The following is a 13,621-nucleotide window of genomic DNA, read 5'->3' as shown; positions in this document are numbered from 1 at the left end:
GAGGGCATTTGCTATGTGGGCTACTGATGACATCTTTTCTTTTCTTTTTTTTGAGACAGAGTCTCGCTCTGTTGCCCTGGCTGGAGTGAAGTGGCATGGTATCGGCTCACTGTAACCTCTGCCTCCTGGGTTCGAGCAATTCTCTTGCCTCAGCCTCCTGAGTAGCTGGGATTACAGGTGCCCACCACCACGCCCAGCTAATTTTTGTACTTTTAGTAGAGATGGGATTTCACTATGTTGGTCAGGCTGGTCTTGAATTCCTGACCTCAGGTGATCCACCTGCCTCAACCTCCCAAAGTACTGGGATTACAGGCATGAGCCACCATGCCTGGCTGACATCTTTTCTTAAAAAAGGAGCCTTGGGGTTTTCCTACTGATGCATCATTTCTCAGAACTATTTTAGATCTCCGAAGTTGTGAATCAGTGAGACTTTAAATTTAAGCAATGTAGAGTCACTTATAATATTTACTTTTTCAAGGAAGATTTTACCCCTCTCTAATGACACAGGGAGATGAGTTTATGTTGATGGCCTGTGAGACCTCAGAATTAAATTCTCCTCTAAACAAACAAAAAGGACTATTCACATATTTCCAGAGAAGAGCCAGGGCACGGTGGGAATGTGCAGCTGGCTCCTGCACCATTATACACAACGGGCCTCTCCACGTGCTGCATCCACACAGCTCATGGAGGTCAACACCGCAGCCTTCTGAAAAGGCATGCTGCTGCCCAAAGGGGGCCATTAAAAAACTGAGAAAATTCAAGTGAAGCAAGTGTCAAAATTCAATGGTTTTCAAAGAGTCCTTCTCTAGTCCAGTGGCTGGACTTGAACATATCTAAGATCCAATTTTCCTGTGCAAACAGGAGTACTTATTCATGGCCAATGTAGTTGCTAACAGTACAGCTAGAGGTTGACCATTTACAGCTTTGCTTTCCCTTGCTGAGTGAGGGTGACTCGGGGAAAATAATCTGAGGGCCCCAGTGGTTGAGTATCGGGGACAGAGGCTTTGTGGTTCTAGGGTTTAAGGAGCTGACCACAAAGAGAACAGGCAATTCCTGGCAGTAGAACCAATTTTCCTTAGAATAAGAGAAGTAAAGAAAATCTAGCAATGGGTTATGATTGGAGACTGAATAAATTTGTCTTTATTCCCCATGTTAACACAAAGATAAGCTTGTGAGGGGCACCCTTCAATCTAGGACTTCCCTTTCTAAGGCAAGTGCAAAGCATCAAAGTAAAATAATTACCTTCTCTGGCCAGATTCCCAGGTGGAAGTAAAGCCTGGCTTGGAGGAGGAGAAGCTGCACCTGGTCCGGGTACATTGCCAGATAGAGATCCAGCGAGTCTCTCAGGAGCTGGTATGACTGATCGATGCCTTCCCTAGCAGAGGAAAAACAATCTTTGTCTTATCCTGCTTGTTTTTTCAGCAAAGACTCTCTTTTTCGAGGCCCAGGTTTTAAATATAATTGACACAAATCCCAAATGTTTTCTGATTCTGGTATTTCTTCTCTGCTCAACAAAGAGATACAATGCTCTTAAGAAAAAAAAAATACACAATAAATATAAATCTTGTGCCCTACTTTGGTGATGGGTACAAATTAAAATCAGAAGCATTTTTACTAAGCAGTCACTGCAATAACACTGTACATAATTAAGAATGAATTCTGAAGGCCGGGCGCAGTGGCTCACACCTGTAATCCCAGCACTTTGGGAGGCCAAGGCAGGCAGATCACCTGAGGTCGGGAGTTTAAGACCAGCCTGACCAACATGGAGAAACCCCGTCTCTACTAAAAATACAAAAATTAGCTGGGCGTGGTGGCGCATGCCTGTAATCCCAGCTACTCGGGAAGCTGAGGCAGGAGAATCGCTTGAATCCAGGAGACAGAGGTTGTGGTGAACTGAGATCACGCCATTGCACTCCAGCCTGGGCAACAAGAGCGAAACTCTGTTTCAAAAAAAAAAAGAATTCTGAGTAGGCGGAGCACAGAGGATATTTTTGGCCAGTGAAACTACTCTGTGATACTATAAAGGGGGACACATGTCATTATGTGTTTGTGCAAGCACACAGAATATATGACACCAAGAGTGAACCTTCATGGAAACTGGACTCTCGGTGATAATGATGCATCAGTGCAGGCTCACTGGCTGCAACAAATGCACTGCTCTGGTGCGGGTGTTGACAGTGAGGGAGGCTGTGCATGTGTAGGGCAGGGAGGATACGGGAACTCTCTGTACTTTCTGCTCAATTTTGCAGTTAGCCTAAAACTGCTCTAAAAAATAGTCTATTAAAAAAAGAATTCTGTCATTAGACATAAAACTATTACTATAATATACAGTCTACAACTTTCTACTTTCCCTGTAGGACAAATTTCCTTGGACTCAGAAACAAGACAGTTTCATATTTTTGTTTTCTTATCTAACGACAGGAAGGTATAAATTAAAGGACGGCAAAGCATTTGGATATGAGAAGATCTTGCCTTTGAAAAATAATCTTTCCCAGTCTAGGATATTCTTGTTACTGAAGAATGCTTTCAGTACTCGCAAAGAGAACTTCTCAGTGTCTACTGCAAAGATCTCAAAGAAAAGTCACTTGGCACATCTCAAACACAATTCAAGCCTCTAAAGACACGTGCTCTGCAGAAGTACTAGAAAACCAAGAAAACCTTACCGCTTCCCGAGGCTTAACAGGTTTCCCACCATTCTCTGTAACACCTTCTTGACATTGACCACCCCATACAGTGCTGCAGTCACGTGCTGGCCGATCAAGTACTCGCATTCTTTCACTGTCAGCTGCTTGCCTTTCCCAAAAGCATCTATGTAGATGTAGTCAAAGATGTCCAGGGTTGCCCTATCCAAAGAGCCAAATATCAGATGAGAGCTGAACAACTCATTATTTTAAGTCTCCACAATAAGTAGCTCAAATCATGGGCTGAAGGTTGAGACCATAACATTTCTACTTACAATATGAAGGTCTTGTCCAAGTTTAAAATCTGACCCCTTTGTGCAAGCTCTGCTAAGATCACAGCACACTGACATTTAAGAAACAGCACCAATGTATGTCATCTAATAGCGTTCTTTAGGAAGACTAAAACTCACTGCCAGGAGTATATACAAGTTCAGCTAAGATAAAGATTCATGGAATGCCTGAGGCAGTCTGTTAATTCCATAGATTAGCAGCAGGTAACCGTCTGTGGATCCTGGGCCCTGGATGATCTGATGAAAGTTACAGCACCTCAGCAGGGCACGGTGGCTCACACCTGTAATCCCAGCACTTTGGGAGGCTGAGGTGGGCGGATCACAAGATCAGGAGATCGTGACTAACATCCTGGCTAACACGGTGAAACCCCGTTTCTACTAAAAATACAAAAAAATTAGCCGGGTGTGGTAGCACGCACCTGTAGTCCCAGCTACTTGGGAGGCTGAGGCAGGAGACTGGTGTGAACCCGGGAGGCGGAGCTTGCAGTGAGCCAAGATCACGCTACTGCACTGCACTGCACTCCAGCCTGGGCGACAGAGAAAGACTCTGTCTCAAAAAAAAAAAAAAAAAAAAAAAGTTACAGCACCTCACACCAGAAGGATTCGGCCATCAGTTCTGCTGATACGCTGAGGTGGTCAGAGACCTGCTGAGCCTATCACAGCCTTGGGCTGGGAACCCTGTGCTAGAGCACAGAGAGCTGTGCCCCTGGCCTCGATCACACAGCTCTTCTTGCAGGTCTGCCTTCTGTGACCTGCACTTGAACTGCACTAGTATGCTGGGGCTGGCCCTGGCTGAGCACAATGCTGAGCAGCGGTCACATGATGCAAGCTCTCACTGCACTGCCAGGCCCATTGTGAGGACTCATGGAGGGATTCAGGTGGCTCTGTTTCAGGGATACTAGTGTTTCTTATGAGCTATTGTTTCATCTTATATTTGAAGCCCACTACAAATCATAGCATATTCCTCTCTTTGGTTGCTAAAAAACTCCAATCGAATTTCTTCCTTGAGTCATATTTATAACCTACCCTTAGCAAGGATATGGCTGGGTGCGGTGGCTAACGTCTGTAATCCCAGCACTTTGGGAGGCCGAGGCAGGCAGATCACGAGGTCAAGAGATCTAGACCATCCTGGCCAACATTGTGAAACCCTGTCTTTACTAAACATACAAAAATTAGCTGGGCGTGGTGGTGCATGCCTGAAATCCCAGCTACTTGGGAGGCTGAGGCAGGAGAATCGCTTGAACCCAGGAGGCGGAGGTTGCAGTGAGCCGAGATCGCACCACGGCCCTCCAGCCTGGGCAACAGACTGAGACTCCATCTCGAAAAAATAAAAAACAAAAATAAAATAAATAAACCTATGAGGAAAGCACACAAAAAAATAAGAATTACATAAATGTTCTAGAAACAAGGAACTCTTAAACTCTTTCTATGAGGCTAGAACTTCCTAAGGACAAACGTACAAAAATTTCTAGGCCAAGATCATTTATGAGCTATCATAAATGCAAAAATCCTGGATAAAACATGAGTAAATCACATGCAGCAATGTATTTTACAAATAAGTAATTTAGATGTGCCGCAACAATGGAAGGAGAGTTGAACATGAAAAAATCTATTTTGTAACAGATGCTAGGGAGATTGTGGAGAAAAAGGAATGCTTATACACTGTTAGTGGGAGTGTAAATTAGTTCAATCATTGTGGAAGAGAGTGTGGTGATTCCTCAAAGGCCTGAAGACAGCTAAACCATTTGACCCAGCAATCCCATTACTGCGTGTATACCCAAAGGAATATAAGTCATTCTATTATAAAGTCACATGCACACATATGTTCACTGCAGCACTATTCACAATAGCAAAGACCTGGAATCAACCTAAATGCCCATCAGTGATAGACTGCATAAAGAAAATATGACACATATACACTATGGAATACTATGTAGCCACAAAAAAGAACAAGATCATGTCCTTTGCAGGGATATGGATGGAGCTAGAGCCATCATCCTTAGCAAACTAACAAAGGAACAGAAAACCAAATACTGCATGCTCTCACTTATAAGTGGGAACTATGTGATGAGAACACACAGACCTACAGTGGAACAACACACACTGGGGCCTATCAGAGGGTGGGCGGTGGGAGAGGATCAGGAAAAATAACTAATGGGAACTAGGCTTAATACCTGCGTGAAATAATCTGCACAACAAACCCCCATAACACAAGTTTACCTATGTAACAAACTTGCACATGTACACCTGAACTTAAAAGTTAAAAAAAGAAATTCTATTACAACAAAAAAATCTATTTCTAAACATATGGACTAAAAGAGAAAAACCTTATCATATGAGTAGACACAGAAAAAGAATTCTGAAAAAAAAAAAAATCGAATGCCTAGCTATTAATAAAACTTAGCAAAGTAGGAATTTAGATGGTAGCTTTCATAATCCCTAACCGCTCCCAACAGCATGCCTGATGGTGAATTTTTGTTTTCTTTTTCTGAGACAGGGCTTTGCTATGTTGCCCAAGCTGGCCTTGAACTACTGGGCTCAATCAATCCTCCCACCTCAGCCTTCTAAGCAGCTGGGACTACAGGCGTGCGTCACCATGCCTGGCTTTGAAATTTTAAAAGCATTCCATTTAAAGTCATACCCAAGGCAAGAGTCCCTGCTATCTTTGTTTTTATTCAACTTTGTACAAAAAGATCTAGGCAGCAGAGTAATGCAAGAGAAAGAAACAAATATATAGGAGTTATAAAAAAGAAGAAACCAAATTGTCACTATTCACAGATACTATGATTATCCACAGAGAAAAGCCAGGAATGGACAAATTATTAGCACTAATGATTTATTCAGCCAAGGCACTGAAGATCAAAACTGTATCTAGATAGCAACCACATCTCTGTATATCATTAATACTTAAAAAATGTAATCTTAAAAATTACCATTTTCACCCGAAAAAAAAAATACCAAAGGAAGGTACCTAAGAATAAATCTAACAAGATGTTAGCTTGATGAAGAAAAAGATAAAATCTTTTTAAGGCCAGTAATGACAACCTAAACAGAGTAGGTCCATGTTCACAGAAAGACTGATAGTGAGACATTGGCAATGTCCCCCTATTAATCTAGAACTCCAATTCAAAGTAATCCCTGGCTCCAATCAACAGACACACAGGGTTTCCAAAGAACCTGACAAAACTGATTCTAAATCTATATGGAAAGCAAAAGCTAAAAACAGCCAAGGCAATTTTGAAGAACTAGCTGGAGTTTCATCCTACCAGATATCAGGGATAATTATAAAGTTACAGTGCTTAAGAAAATATGGTCTTTCTACAGGGACAGAAAAAAGTGGCCAAAGGCAGAGAGCAAAGGGCAGAAAGGGCCATAGCCCAGCAGCTCCCGCCTTGTCCCTGAGGGCTGAGTCCCTCATGGGGCTCAGTGCTTGTTTCTGTCACGTGTCTGGGGGGTATTAAATTATTTCATTGTTCATTTGCATTATAGTATATGTCCACTGTAGCGCAAGAAGGAAAAATGATGTTAACTGCATACAATCCTACCCTGTAGTAAGTTATTGTGGCAAATGACATGGTAATTGGTGTTTTAAATGTTTTATATTGTACAGAAATCTTTGGTGGATTATTACATAGGCATTTAAGAATATTTTGGAGATACTTGGGGAGATTGGTTGGGTTATTTGGGGAGAGGGAATGGGATGAAAAATCATTTTTCCCACTTAAAATAATGGAAATTGGGTCCCCACTATCCAAAAATTAAACCATCCAGTACATCCTCGGAAACACATATCTGGAACACAAGGGAAGCCTGTGTGGGTATTTAAGGCAACATACATAAGTAATGAACCATCAACATTTGCATGGAAATAAACACGGCCAGGCGCGGTGGCTTACGCCTGTAATCCCAGCACCTTGGGAGGCTGAGGCAGGCGGATCACTTGAGCTCAGGAGTTCAATACTAGCCTGGGCAACATGACGAGACCCCGTCTCTACAAAAAAATTAGCCAGGTGGTGGTGATGCATGCCTGTGGTCCCAGCTACTAGGGAGGCTGAGGTGGAAGGATGGCTTGAGTCCAGGAGATGGAGGGTGCAGTAAGCCAAGATTGCGCCAATGCACCCCAGCCTGGGTGGCACAGCCAGACCCTGTCTCAAAAAAAAAAAAAAAAAAAACAAAAAAAAAAAAAACAAAAAAACCCAGAAATAACAAACACTTTCAAACTGGTGGTTAGCTCTGGAGAGGAGAAAGGGATGAGGAGGAGTACCTGGGAGGCTTCAACTAAATACGTAATGTTTTATTTCTTAAACTAAGAGGTAGGAACAGAGACCAATTGTACTTTTTTGCTATGTCACATCGGAAACTCTCCTGGGTATATAATACACTGGGTGATCTCATTTAATCTTCCAAGCTGCTTTATAAAAAAACATTCATCTATTTTACCAAGGAAGAAACTGAGGCCTCCTCAGAGGAAGGCAAAGTTTGAACCCAGTTTGACTATAAAGCTCTGGTACTTTCTATCACACAATTCATCTAAAGGTTATCAGAGTTAATCATTAAGACAGAGTTTCAAAGATCAAGACATAGGTAAATAACTTTTTTCTTTTCCCCCTAAATTGTAGATTTAATGAGAATATATTTCTACCTGTTGAACTATTTCTTTCAGAAAAGCTAGACTGTAACTGAAAAGGAGCTTTTTGCCCTACAGAGCACTAGGTTTAAAAAAGAACAAAACAGAACTCAGTTACCAGGTCTCTAAAATTCTCATCAGTCACCAACCTTGCCTGAAGGGGAACGTGGCCACCCTGTTCAATCTCCCCTGCTTTCTTTCCCTCCCTTCCTCTCCTCCTCTCCCACTCATGTGGGACAAAGGGGGAGACTTTACGGAAGAATGAAAAGAAATAATTTCTTTAAGAACTCTTTGATCTGATCTGCTTTGGAACAAAGGGACTCTGAGAACCACATAAGACCCTGAAATCAGAGTCTTATCTTTTTTAAATTAAACTTTTTGAGATAAAGGTAGATTCACACATGCAGTTTTAAGAAATACTGAAAGATCCAGAGTACCCTTTACCCAGTCTCCCCTGATGGTACCATCTTAACTGTTACAGTATAATAACACAACCAGAATACTGACACTGATACAGCCAGGAAACAAAACAGTTCCATCACCACCCTAGTCCATTTTTAACCTGTGTGGTAACACCCAACTTGATGTCGAAAATCAGACTGCCTCTCGGCACAGAGGGACCAAATCTTCAGGACCACAGATAATGTGTCACGGATGCTCACCCTTCTGCACCTTGGCACCACCTTAATAAGAAGTGACTTGGGAAGTTGACAGGCTCCAGTGGGACTCCCAATTGCCGAGCAATTGTCAAATAGAGCAGAGACATGCTGATTGGGATTCCTGTTCTGCGAATCAAAACCTAAAGCAGAAAAAATGCTTTTATTTCACTGGGATGAACTATACGTTCTCATTCTTTCAATAAACATTCTCATTAGGCACCTATTGTGCATTGGGCATGATGCTCATTTGTGAGGCTTAAGTGAGTATTTCACTTATTTAGGTCAGGGGTCAGTAAACTATGGTCCATGGCAATTCTGGTCCACCGACTATTTTTGTACAGCCTATGTAAGAAGAAGTTTTATGTTTTTTAATGTTTGAAAAAATAGTTAATACTATTCAAAGACATATGAAAGTAACATGAAATTCAAATTTCAATGTTCATATATACAGTTTGGACACAGCCACGCTCAGTTGTTTTTATATTATCTGTGTCTCCTTTTACACCACAGTGGCAGAACTTGGTGGTTAACAATAGAGACCACATGGCCCTCAATGCTGAAATACTTTTTTTTTTCTTTTTGAGATGGAGTCCCGCTCTGTTGCCCAGACTGGAGTGCAATGGCGTGATCTCGGCTCACTGCAACCTTCCGGGTTCAAGCAATTCTCTTGCCTCAGCCTCCCGAGTAGCTGGGATTACAGGCAACCACCACCATGCCTGGCTAATTTTTTTGTATTTTTAGTAGAAACAGGGTTTCGCCATGTTGGCCAGGCTGGTCTCGAACTCCTGACCTCAGGTGATCCGCCCACCTCGGCCTCCCAAACTGCTGGGATTACAGTGTGAGCCACCATGCCTGGCCAAAGCTGAAATAATTTACTGACTGGCCTTTTACAGGAAAAGTTGGTCAAGCCCTGATTTAGGCCCTCCTTCTTCCAGAAAGTATTTAAGACTGTTTCAAGGAAAAGTGTGTATGATATAACAAAATAAAATGAAAGTAGCAGACAGGGCAACAAAATAAATATGAAAATGGAACTAGGCAGAAAGCAAATAAAAAATAACAGATGCAAACTTGACATAGCTGGGCCACAGGTTCCCCCAAATGGCTAGAGGCCAGTGCAAAGAGGACCCTGATTAGTTCCACAGTTTAGTGTTCACGAGATACAAACTGACCAAACAGAGTCAGAGAAATATCTATTTTTAGTCAAAAATTTATCTCAAGGGTTTGCATATGGAGGATACTCCATGAGGAAACAGATAAACTCCACAACAATATCCTTACAGCGGAAGGAAAAATAAGTTTCATTGAGCACTCAGAGACGGAAGGCATAGTACTGACCTTCAAGAATGTACGGTCCATCAGAGAGAAGCTTAAAAAAATACACATAGGATGGGCACAGTGGCTCACACCTATAATCCCAGCACTTTGGGAGGCCAAGGCAGGAGGATCACTTGAGGTCAGGAGTTTGAGACCAGGCCGGGCAACATAGCAAGACCTCATTTCTACAAAAAATAAAAAATTAGCCAGGTGTGGTGGCATGTAGTCCTAGCTACTCAGGAGGGTGAGGCGGCAGGATCACTTGAGCCCAGGAGTTTGAGGCTGCAGTAAGCTATGATCGTGCCACTGCATTCCAGCCTGAGCAACAGAGCGAGACCCTGTCTCTAAAAACAGAAAAAAAAATTACTATACCTATATTACTATACCCATATATTACTGTACCTATATTTACCTGATGCATATATAAGTTTAGGGCATTATAGTAATCCATTCGATTCCCCTTGAACTTCAGTTGGTCGTAAAGGACATAGTTCATGGCATCCAGCACCTGGCTCTGGAGTTCTATTTCCATTATCATGGATGATTCACCTGAAACACAGAGATCTACTCTGGGACCCAAGCACAAAAAAGGTTGTGACAGGTGCCCCAAACAACTCACAACATGAAGACATTGGCAATGGCCTAACAATATTAATCAAGTGTTGCCAATCTAGGAAGCAGAAGGCAGTATGTATTTGAAGTGCTTTAGGTTCAACACTTCAACCAGGTAAACATGTGGTCACGTCATTTTATCACTTTCTCGTGACATAATGGGAGCACACTAACAAATCTTTCAAATTAACCAATTCCTCTAGATTTTCTTTCGTAAATACAGCTGGATCCAAAGCAATGCCACACCTGCCTTGAAGGCCAAGCTGGGGTGGCGACTGTTTATGCCCCGAAGGGCTTTGCAAACAAGCTCCACGATGCTGTCAATTTGGGCCTGGATGTCTTTGAGGCTGATGTCGGAGAGAGGATTGCAGTACTGGTCAATATATACAGCACCTGAAAATGAACAAGAATTACCGAATAAATTCTTACGTTACCCTTTTCTTATTAGTTTGCAATTTTACCCTGGACATCCTGGGACATGGCTCTTTACACTATCCCACTGGATAAGCTTCATGTTTTGGCCACGGACCTTGCTGCTAACACACTGAGAAGGAGCAACATTTTCATAACAAAGTAGCTTAAACTTTAAAAAAAATAAATACATAAATCAAACTTCTCTCAGAAGTCATGGACTAAAAAACTGTGTGGTATGTGGCGCAGTCTCATGTTCTATTACAAAGAGAAGTAAATGACATCAAGGAGATCTTTTCAAGCTACTTCTGTCTCCCTAGCTGTTATAGGTTCCAAATCCAACAACTCTGAAAACTTAATGGTATAAGGCAGTTCCTTTAAAACAAACAAACAAACAAAAAAAACAACAACTTGAAAGCCCTCCATGACAGAAGTGCCATTTCAACAAATTACACGTCTCAAGGGTGAACAGTAAATGGACTCTGGAGCTAACCCTACTTTCCAATGAGATAAACAGTTATGCTTGGGGAACCTACAGCTGAAAAGCTGTGCAGAACACACTGCAGACAGTCTCTTAAGAATCACTCCTCTTCACAGTCTTAGGTAATTTTGGAAGCAGAGACTGAAGGGCTAACAGCATCATTTGGATAAGGACACCGTTATGTGGGAAGCTCTTGAGTCACCTTAAATTCAAGAGATCTCAGACCAGCTCAGAACCTGGACTCCCTTACCAATGCTCCAGAGCTCAAAGCAGTTGAACGGGTGTCAAGACACCTCGATCCCAGTCCCAGTGTTGCCACCAGCCAGGGACTGTCTCCTGGGCCTCCGTGGGCCGCAGCTTCCCTACCTGGAGGCTGAAGCAGTTTATGCTGCACATTTCTGAACTCCGTTCCTTCCTAATGCTACGATTCCCAGACTTCTTCGATGGCATCGGCATTATTCTAGTCAGTCACCAAGGATCAGAAACTTGGAGAGCCAACTGTCATTCACTCAACTACTAAACAACTTCCAATGGCTTCTCAATGCTTATGACACTGATGTGGAAGTTCTTTGAAACTTCTAATGTTGTATTTAGAAAATGAAAAAGGAGTATTTGTTTTCATACATAAGCTACAAAAAAAAAATACTATTCTTAACTGTGAAATAAACAGAAGATAGGATGCTTCTCAACTCCAGTATACAGATGAGGGGATTCTAGGGTGGTGAGAATTTATTTTCATCAACTGAAACAGATGTTTCATTTCCTTTTGGATGATACTAGGTTTTTATACACTTGATAAGCATTTACACTAAGCATTGTGGGGTATACAGTGATCCTAACACAAGGACCACAACACAAGAAGCTTAGGGACTAGTTACAGAAACAAATGTATACACAGGAAACAAAAAAATGCAAGACAGCTTACTTTTAAATGCTACTGTAGCTCTGAGGTGAGTAAAATCTCCAAGTAGTCAGTGGAAATTTAATGGAAGTGAGGCTTGAGCTGAACTATGGAGGGGGACTAGGATTTTCAAGAGGGATTATGAGAAGGAGGGATATCATGAATGAGGAAGTGAAGCCAGGTGTATTTGTGGGGCACCAGTCTAGACAATGGCCTGGCTGGAGCAAATGGGACATCCTGGAGAGTACGGAGCAAAGGTCTGGACCAGATTATGCAGGGCATTGAAAAGCAGGTAGAGGTTTAATATAAAAGGGAAATCAGTTGTCCACATTGCAGGTTTCACATGCAGTGGTGAAGGCTAGATTTCTAATTGGGCTGGCACTGGTATTTTGGCTGACTTGGAGGGAAGAGGGGGTAATGTTCATGAAAGCAAGTATTACTCAGAAAGTTGTTGCCAGGAGAGGTGGCCACAGACTGCATGAGACTAGTTACAGAAGCCAGCCAGGTGTGGTGGCACTTGAGCACAGGAGTTTGAATCTAGCATAGGTGACATAGCAAGACCCCGTCTCTAAAAATAAATAAATTTTTTTTAAAAAAGGAATAGTAACAGAATGGGAACATGACTATGAGATAACACTGGAATGGAAAAAAATCAACAATCTGGTAAATCACCGGAAGTAGGGAATAAAAGTAAACGACCAGTCATATTTATATTTCATAACCATAACTTATGGGAATGTTTGTGTAATATTGTAGGAATTCAAAATCATTTTTAAAAAAATGGAAGTCTCACTTTGTTCCTGTTGAACTTAAGAACAAAAAGATTCTCCACTCCCTTCATCTTGCCTGTCCACTCAACTTCTTCCTTCTCACCTTTCATTATGGACAAGCAGACTCACTGATGCCCAAGAACATTCTGTCCTCAATAAACTCCAGCCCGAGAGGTTAAGGGATTTACTCAAGGTCACAGGGAGACAAAATTGGATACATTTACTTCTGATTTGGAAATGATCATTAAAGCTCGGAAAAACAGGAATTTACTTCATTAGCTAAAGTATCACTCTTACATTTTAAGCCAATGATGCATCTTTAAAAAACACTATTTCTTTAGTGGACTTTGATAAAATCTTAGCTCTAATTTTAATAGTTTGAACTATCTCATTGGTCAGGCCCTATAATCCAACCTGCAGAAGCCCACGCAACATGATTTACTTTTCCACTTCTTTACCACAAGGAACACAATTCCCTCTGCTGGTCTTAAAAAACTAATCAGTTACCTACAGAAATACTACTGTCCACATATACGGGAAAAGACTCACCTTCAAGATATGACTCATAGTCATCTGGCTGCTGAAGAAAGGCCTTAAGATTATTTAAAATTTTCTGTTGCCGCAGGTAGTAAAGAATTTTTTTCGCGTAGTATTTCCAGGTCAAAGCTTTTCTGGAAACAAAAAGTCAGTAAGAATTAAGATTTGAAAACTTTCGGTTATCTATTTTTACGTTACACTAACATACCATGTAGTTTGCTTAACAAGAAAAATATAATTGGTTCATTATCTTATAATAATTATAATGGAAGTAGATACCAGTCTTTGAATTGTAATACAATACTAAATTAGTTGTACTGAAATCTGAGGAACAGTTA

The 13,621-nt window shown here is 41.6% G+C and overlaps 1 protein-coding gene across 2 annotated transcripts in view; it reads right to left on the bottom strand.

The window, feature by feature from the left end:
- Window positions 1-13,621, bottom strand: part of FBXO21 (F-box protein 21) — a 48,736-nt gene that overhangs the window by 22,581 nt on the left and 12,534 nt on the right. For both annotated transcript variants that reach the window (XM_032168572.2, XM_032168573.2), the window contains exons 4-9: window positions 13,296-13,417; window positions 10,430-10,576; window positions 9,984-10,120; window positions 8,261-8,397; window positions 2,664-2,843; window positions 1,243-1,375 (exon numbers count right to left, since the gene is read on the bottom strand). In XM_032168572.2, coding sequence (XP_032024463.1) covers window positions 1,243-1,375; window positions 2,664-2,843; window positions 8,261-8,397; window positions 9,984-10,120; window positions 10,430-10,576; window positions 13,296-13,417 — 856 coding nt within the window. The remainder of the gene's footprint in view (window positions 1-1,242; window positions 1,376-2,663; window positions 2,844-8,260; window positions 8,398-9,983; window positions 10,121-10,429; window positions 10,577-13,295; window positions 13,418-13,621) is intronic.

This window comes from Hylobates moloch, unplaced genomic scaffold (assembly GCF_009828535.3).
Source record: "Hylobates moloch isolate HMO894 unplaced genomic scaffold, HMol_V3 SCAFFOLD_12, whole genome shotgun sequence".
NCBI lineage: Eukaryota > Metazoa > Chordata > Mammalia > Primates > Hylobatidae > Hylobates > Hylobates moloch.
The sequence above is the reverse complement of the archived record's forward strand: the minus strand, read 5'-3'. Positions and strand labels throughout refer to the sequence as shown.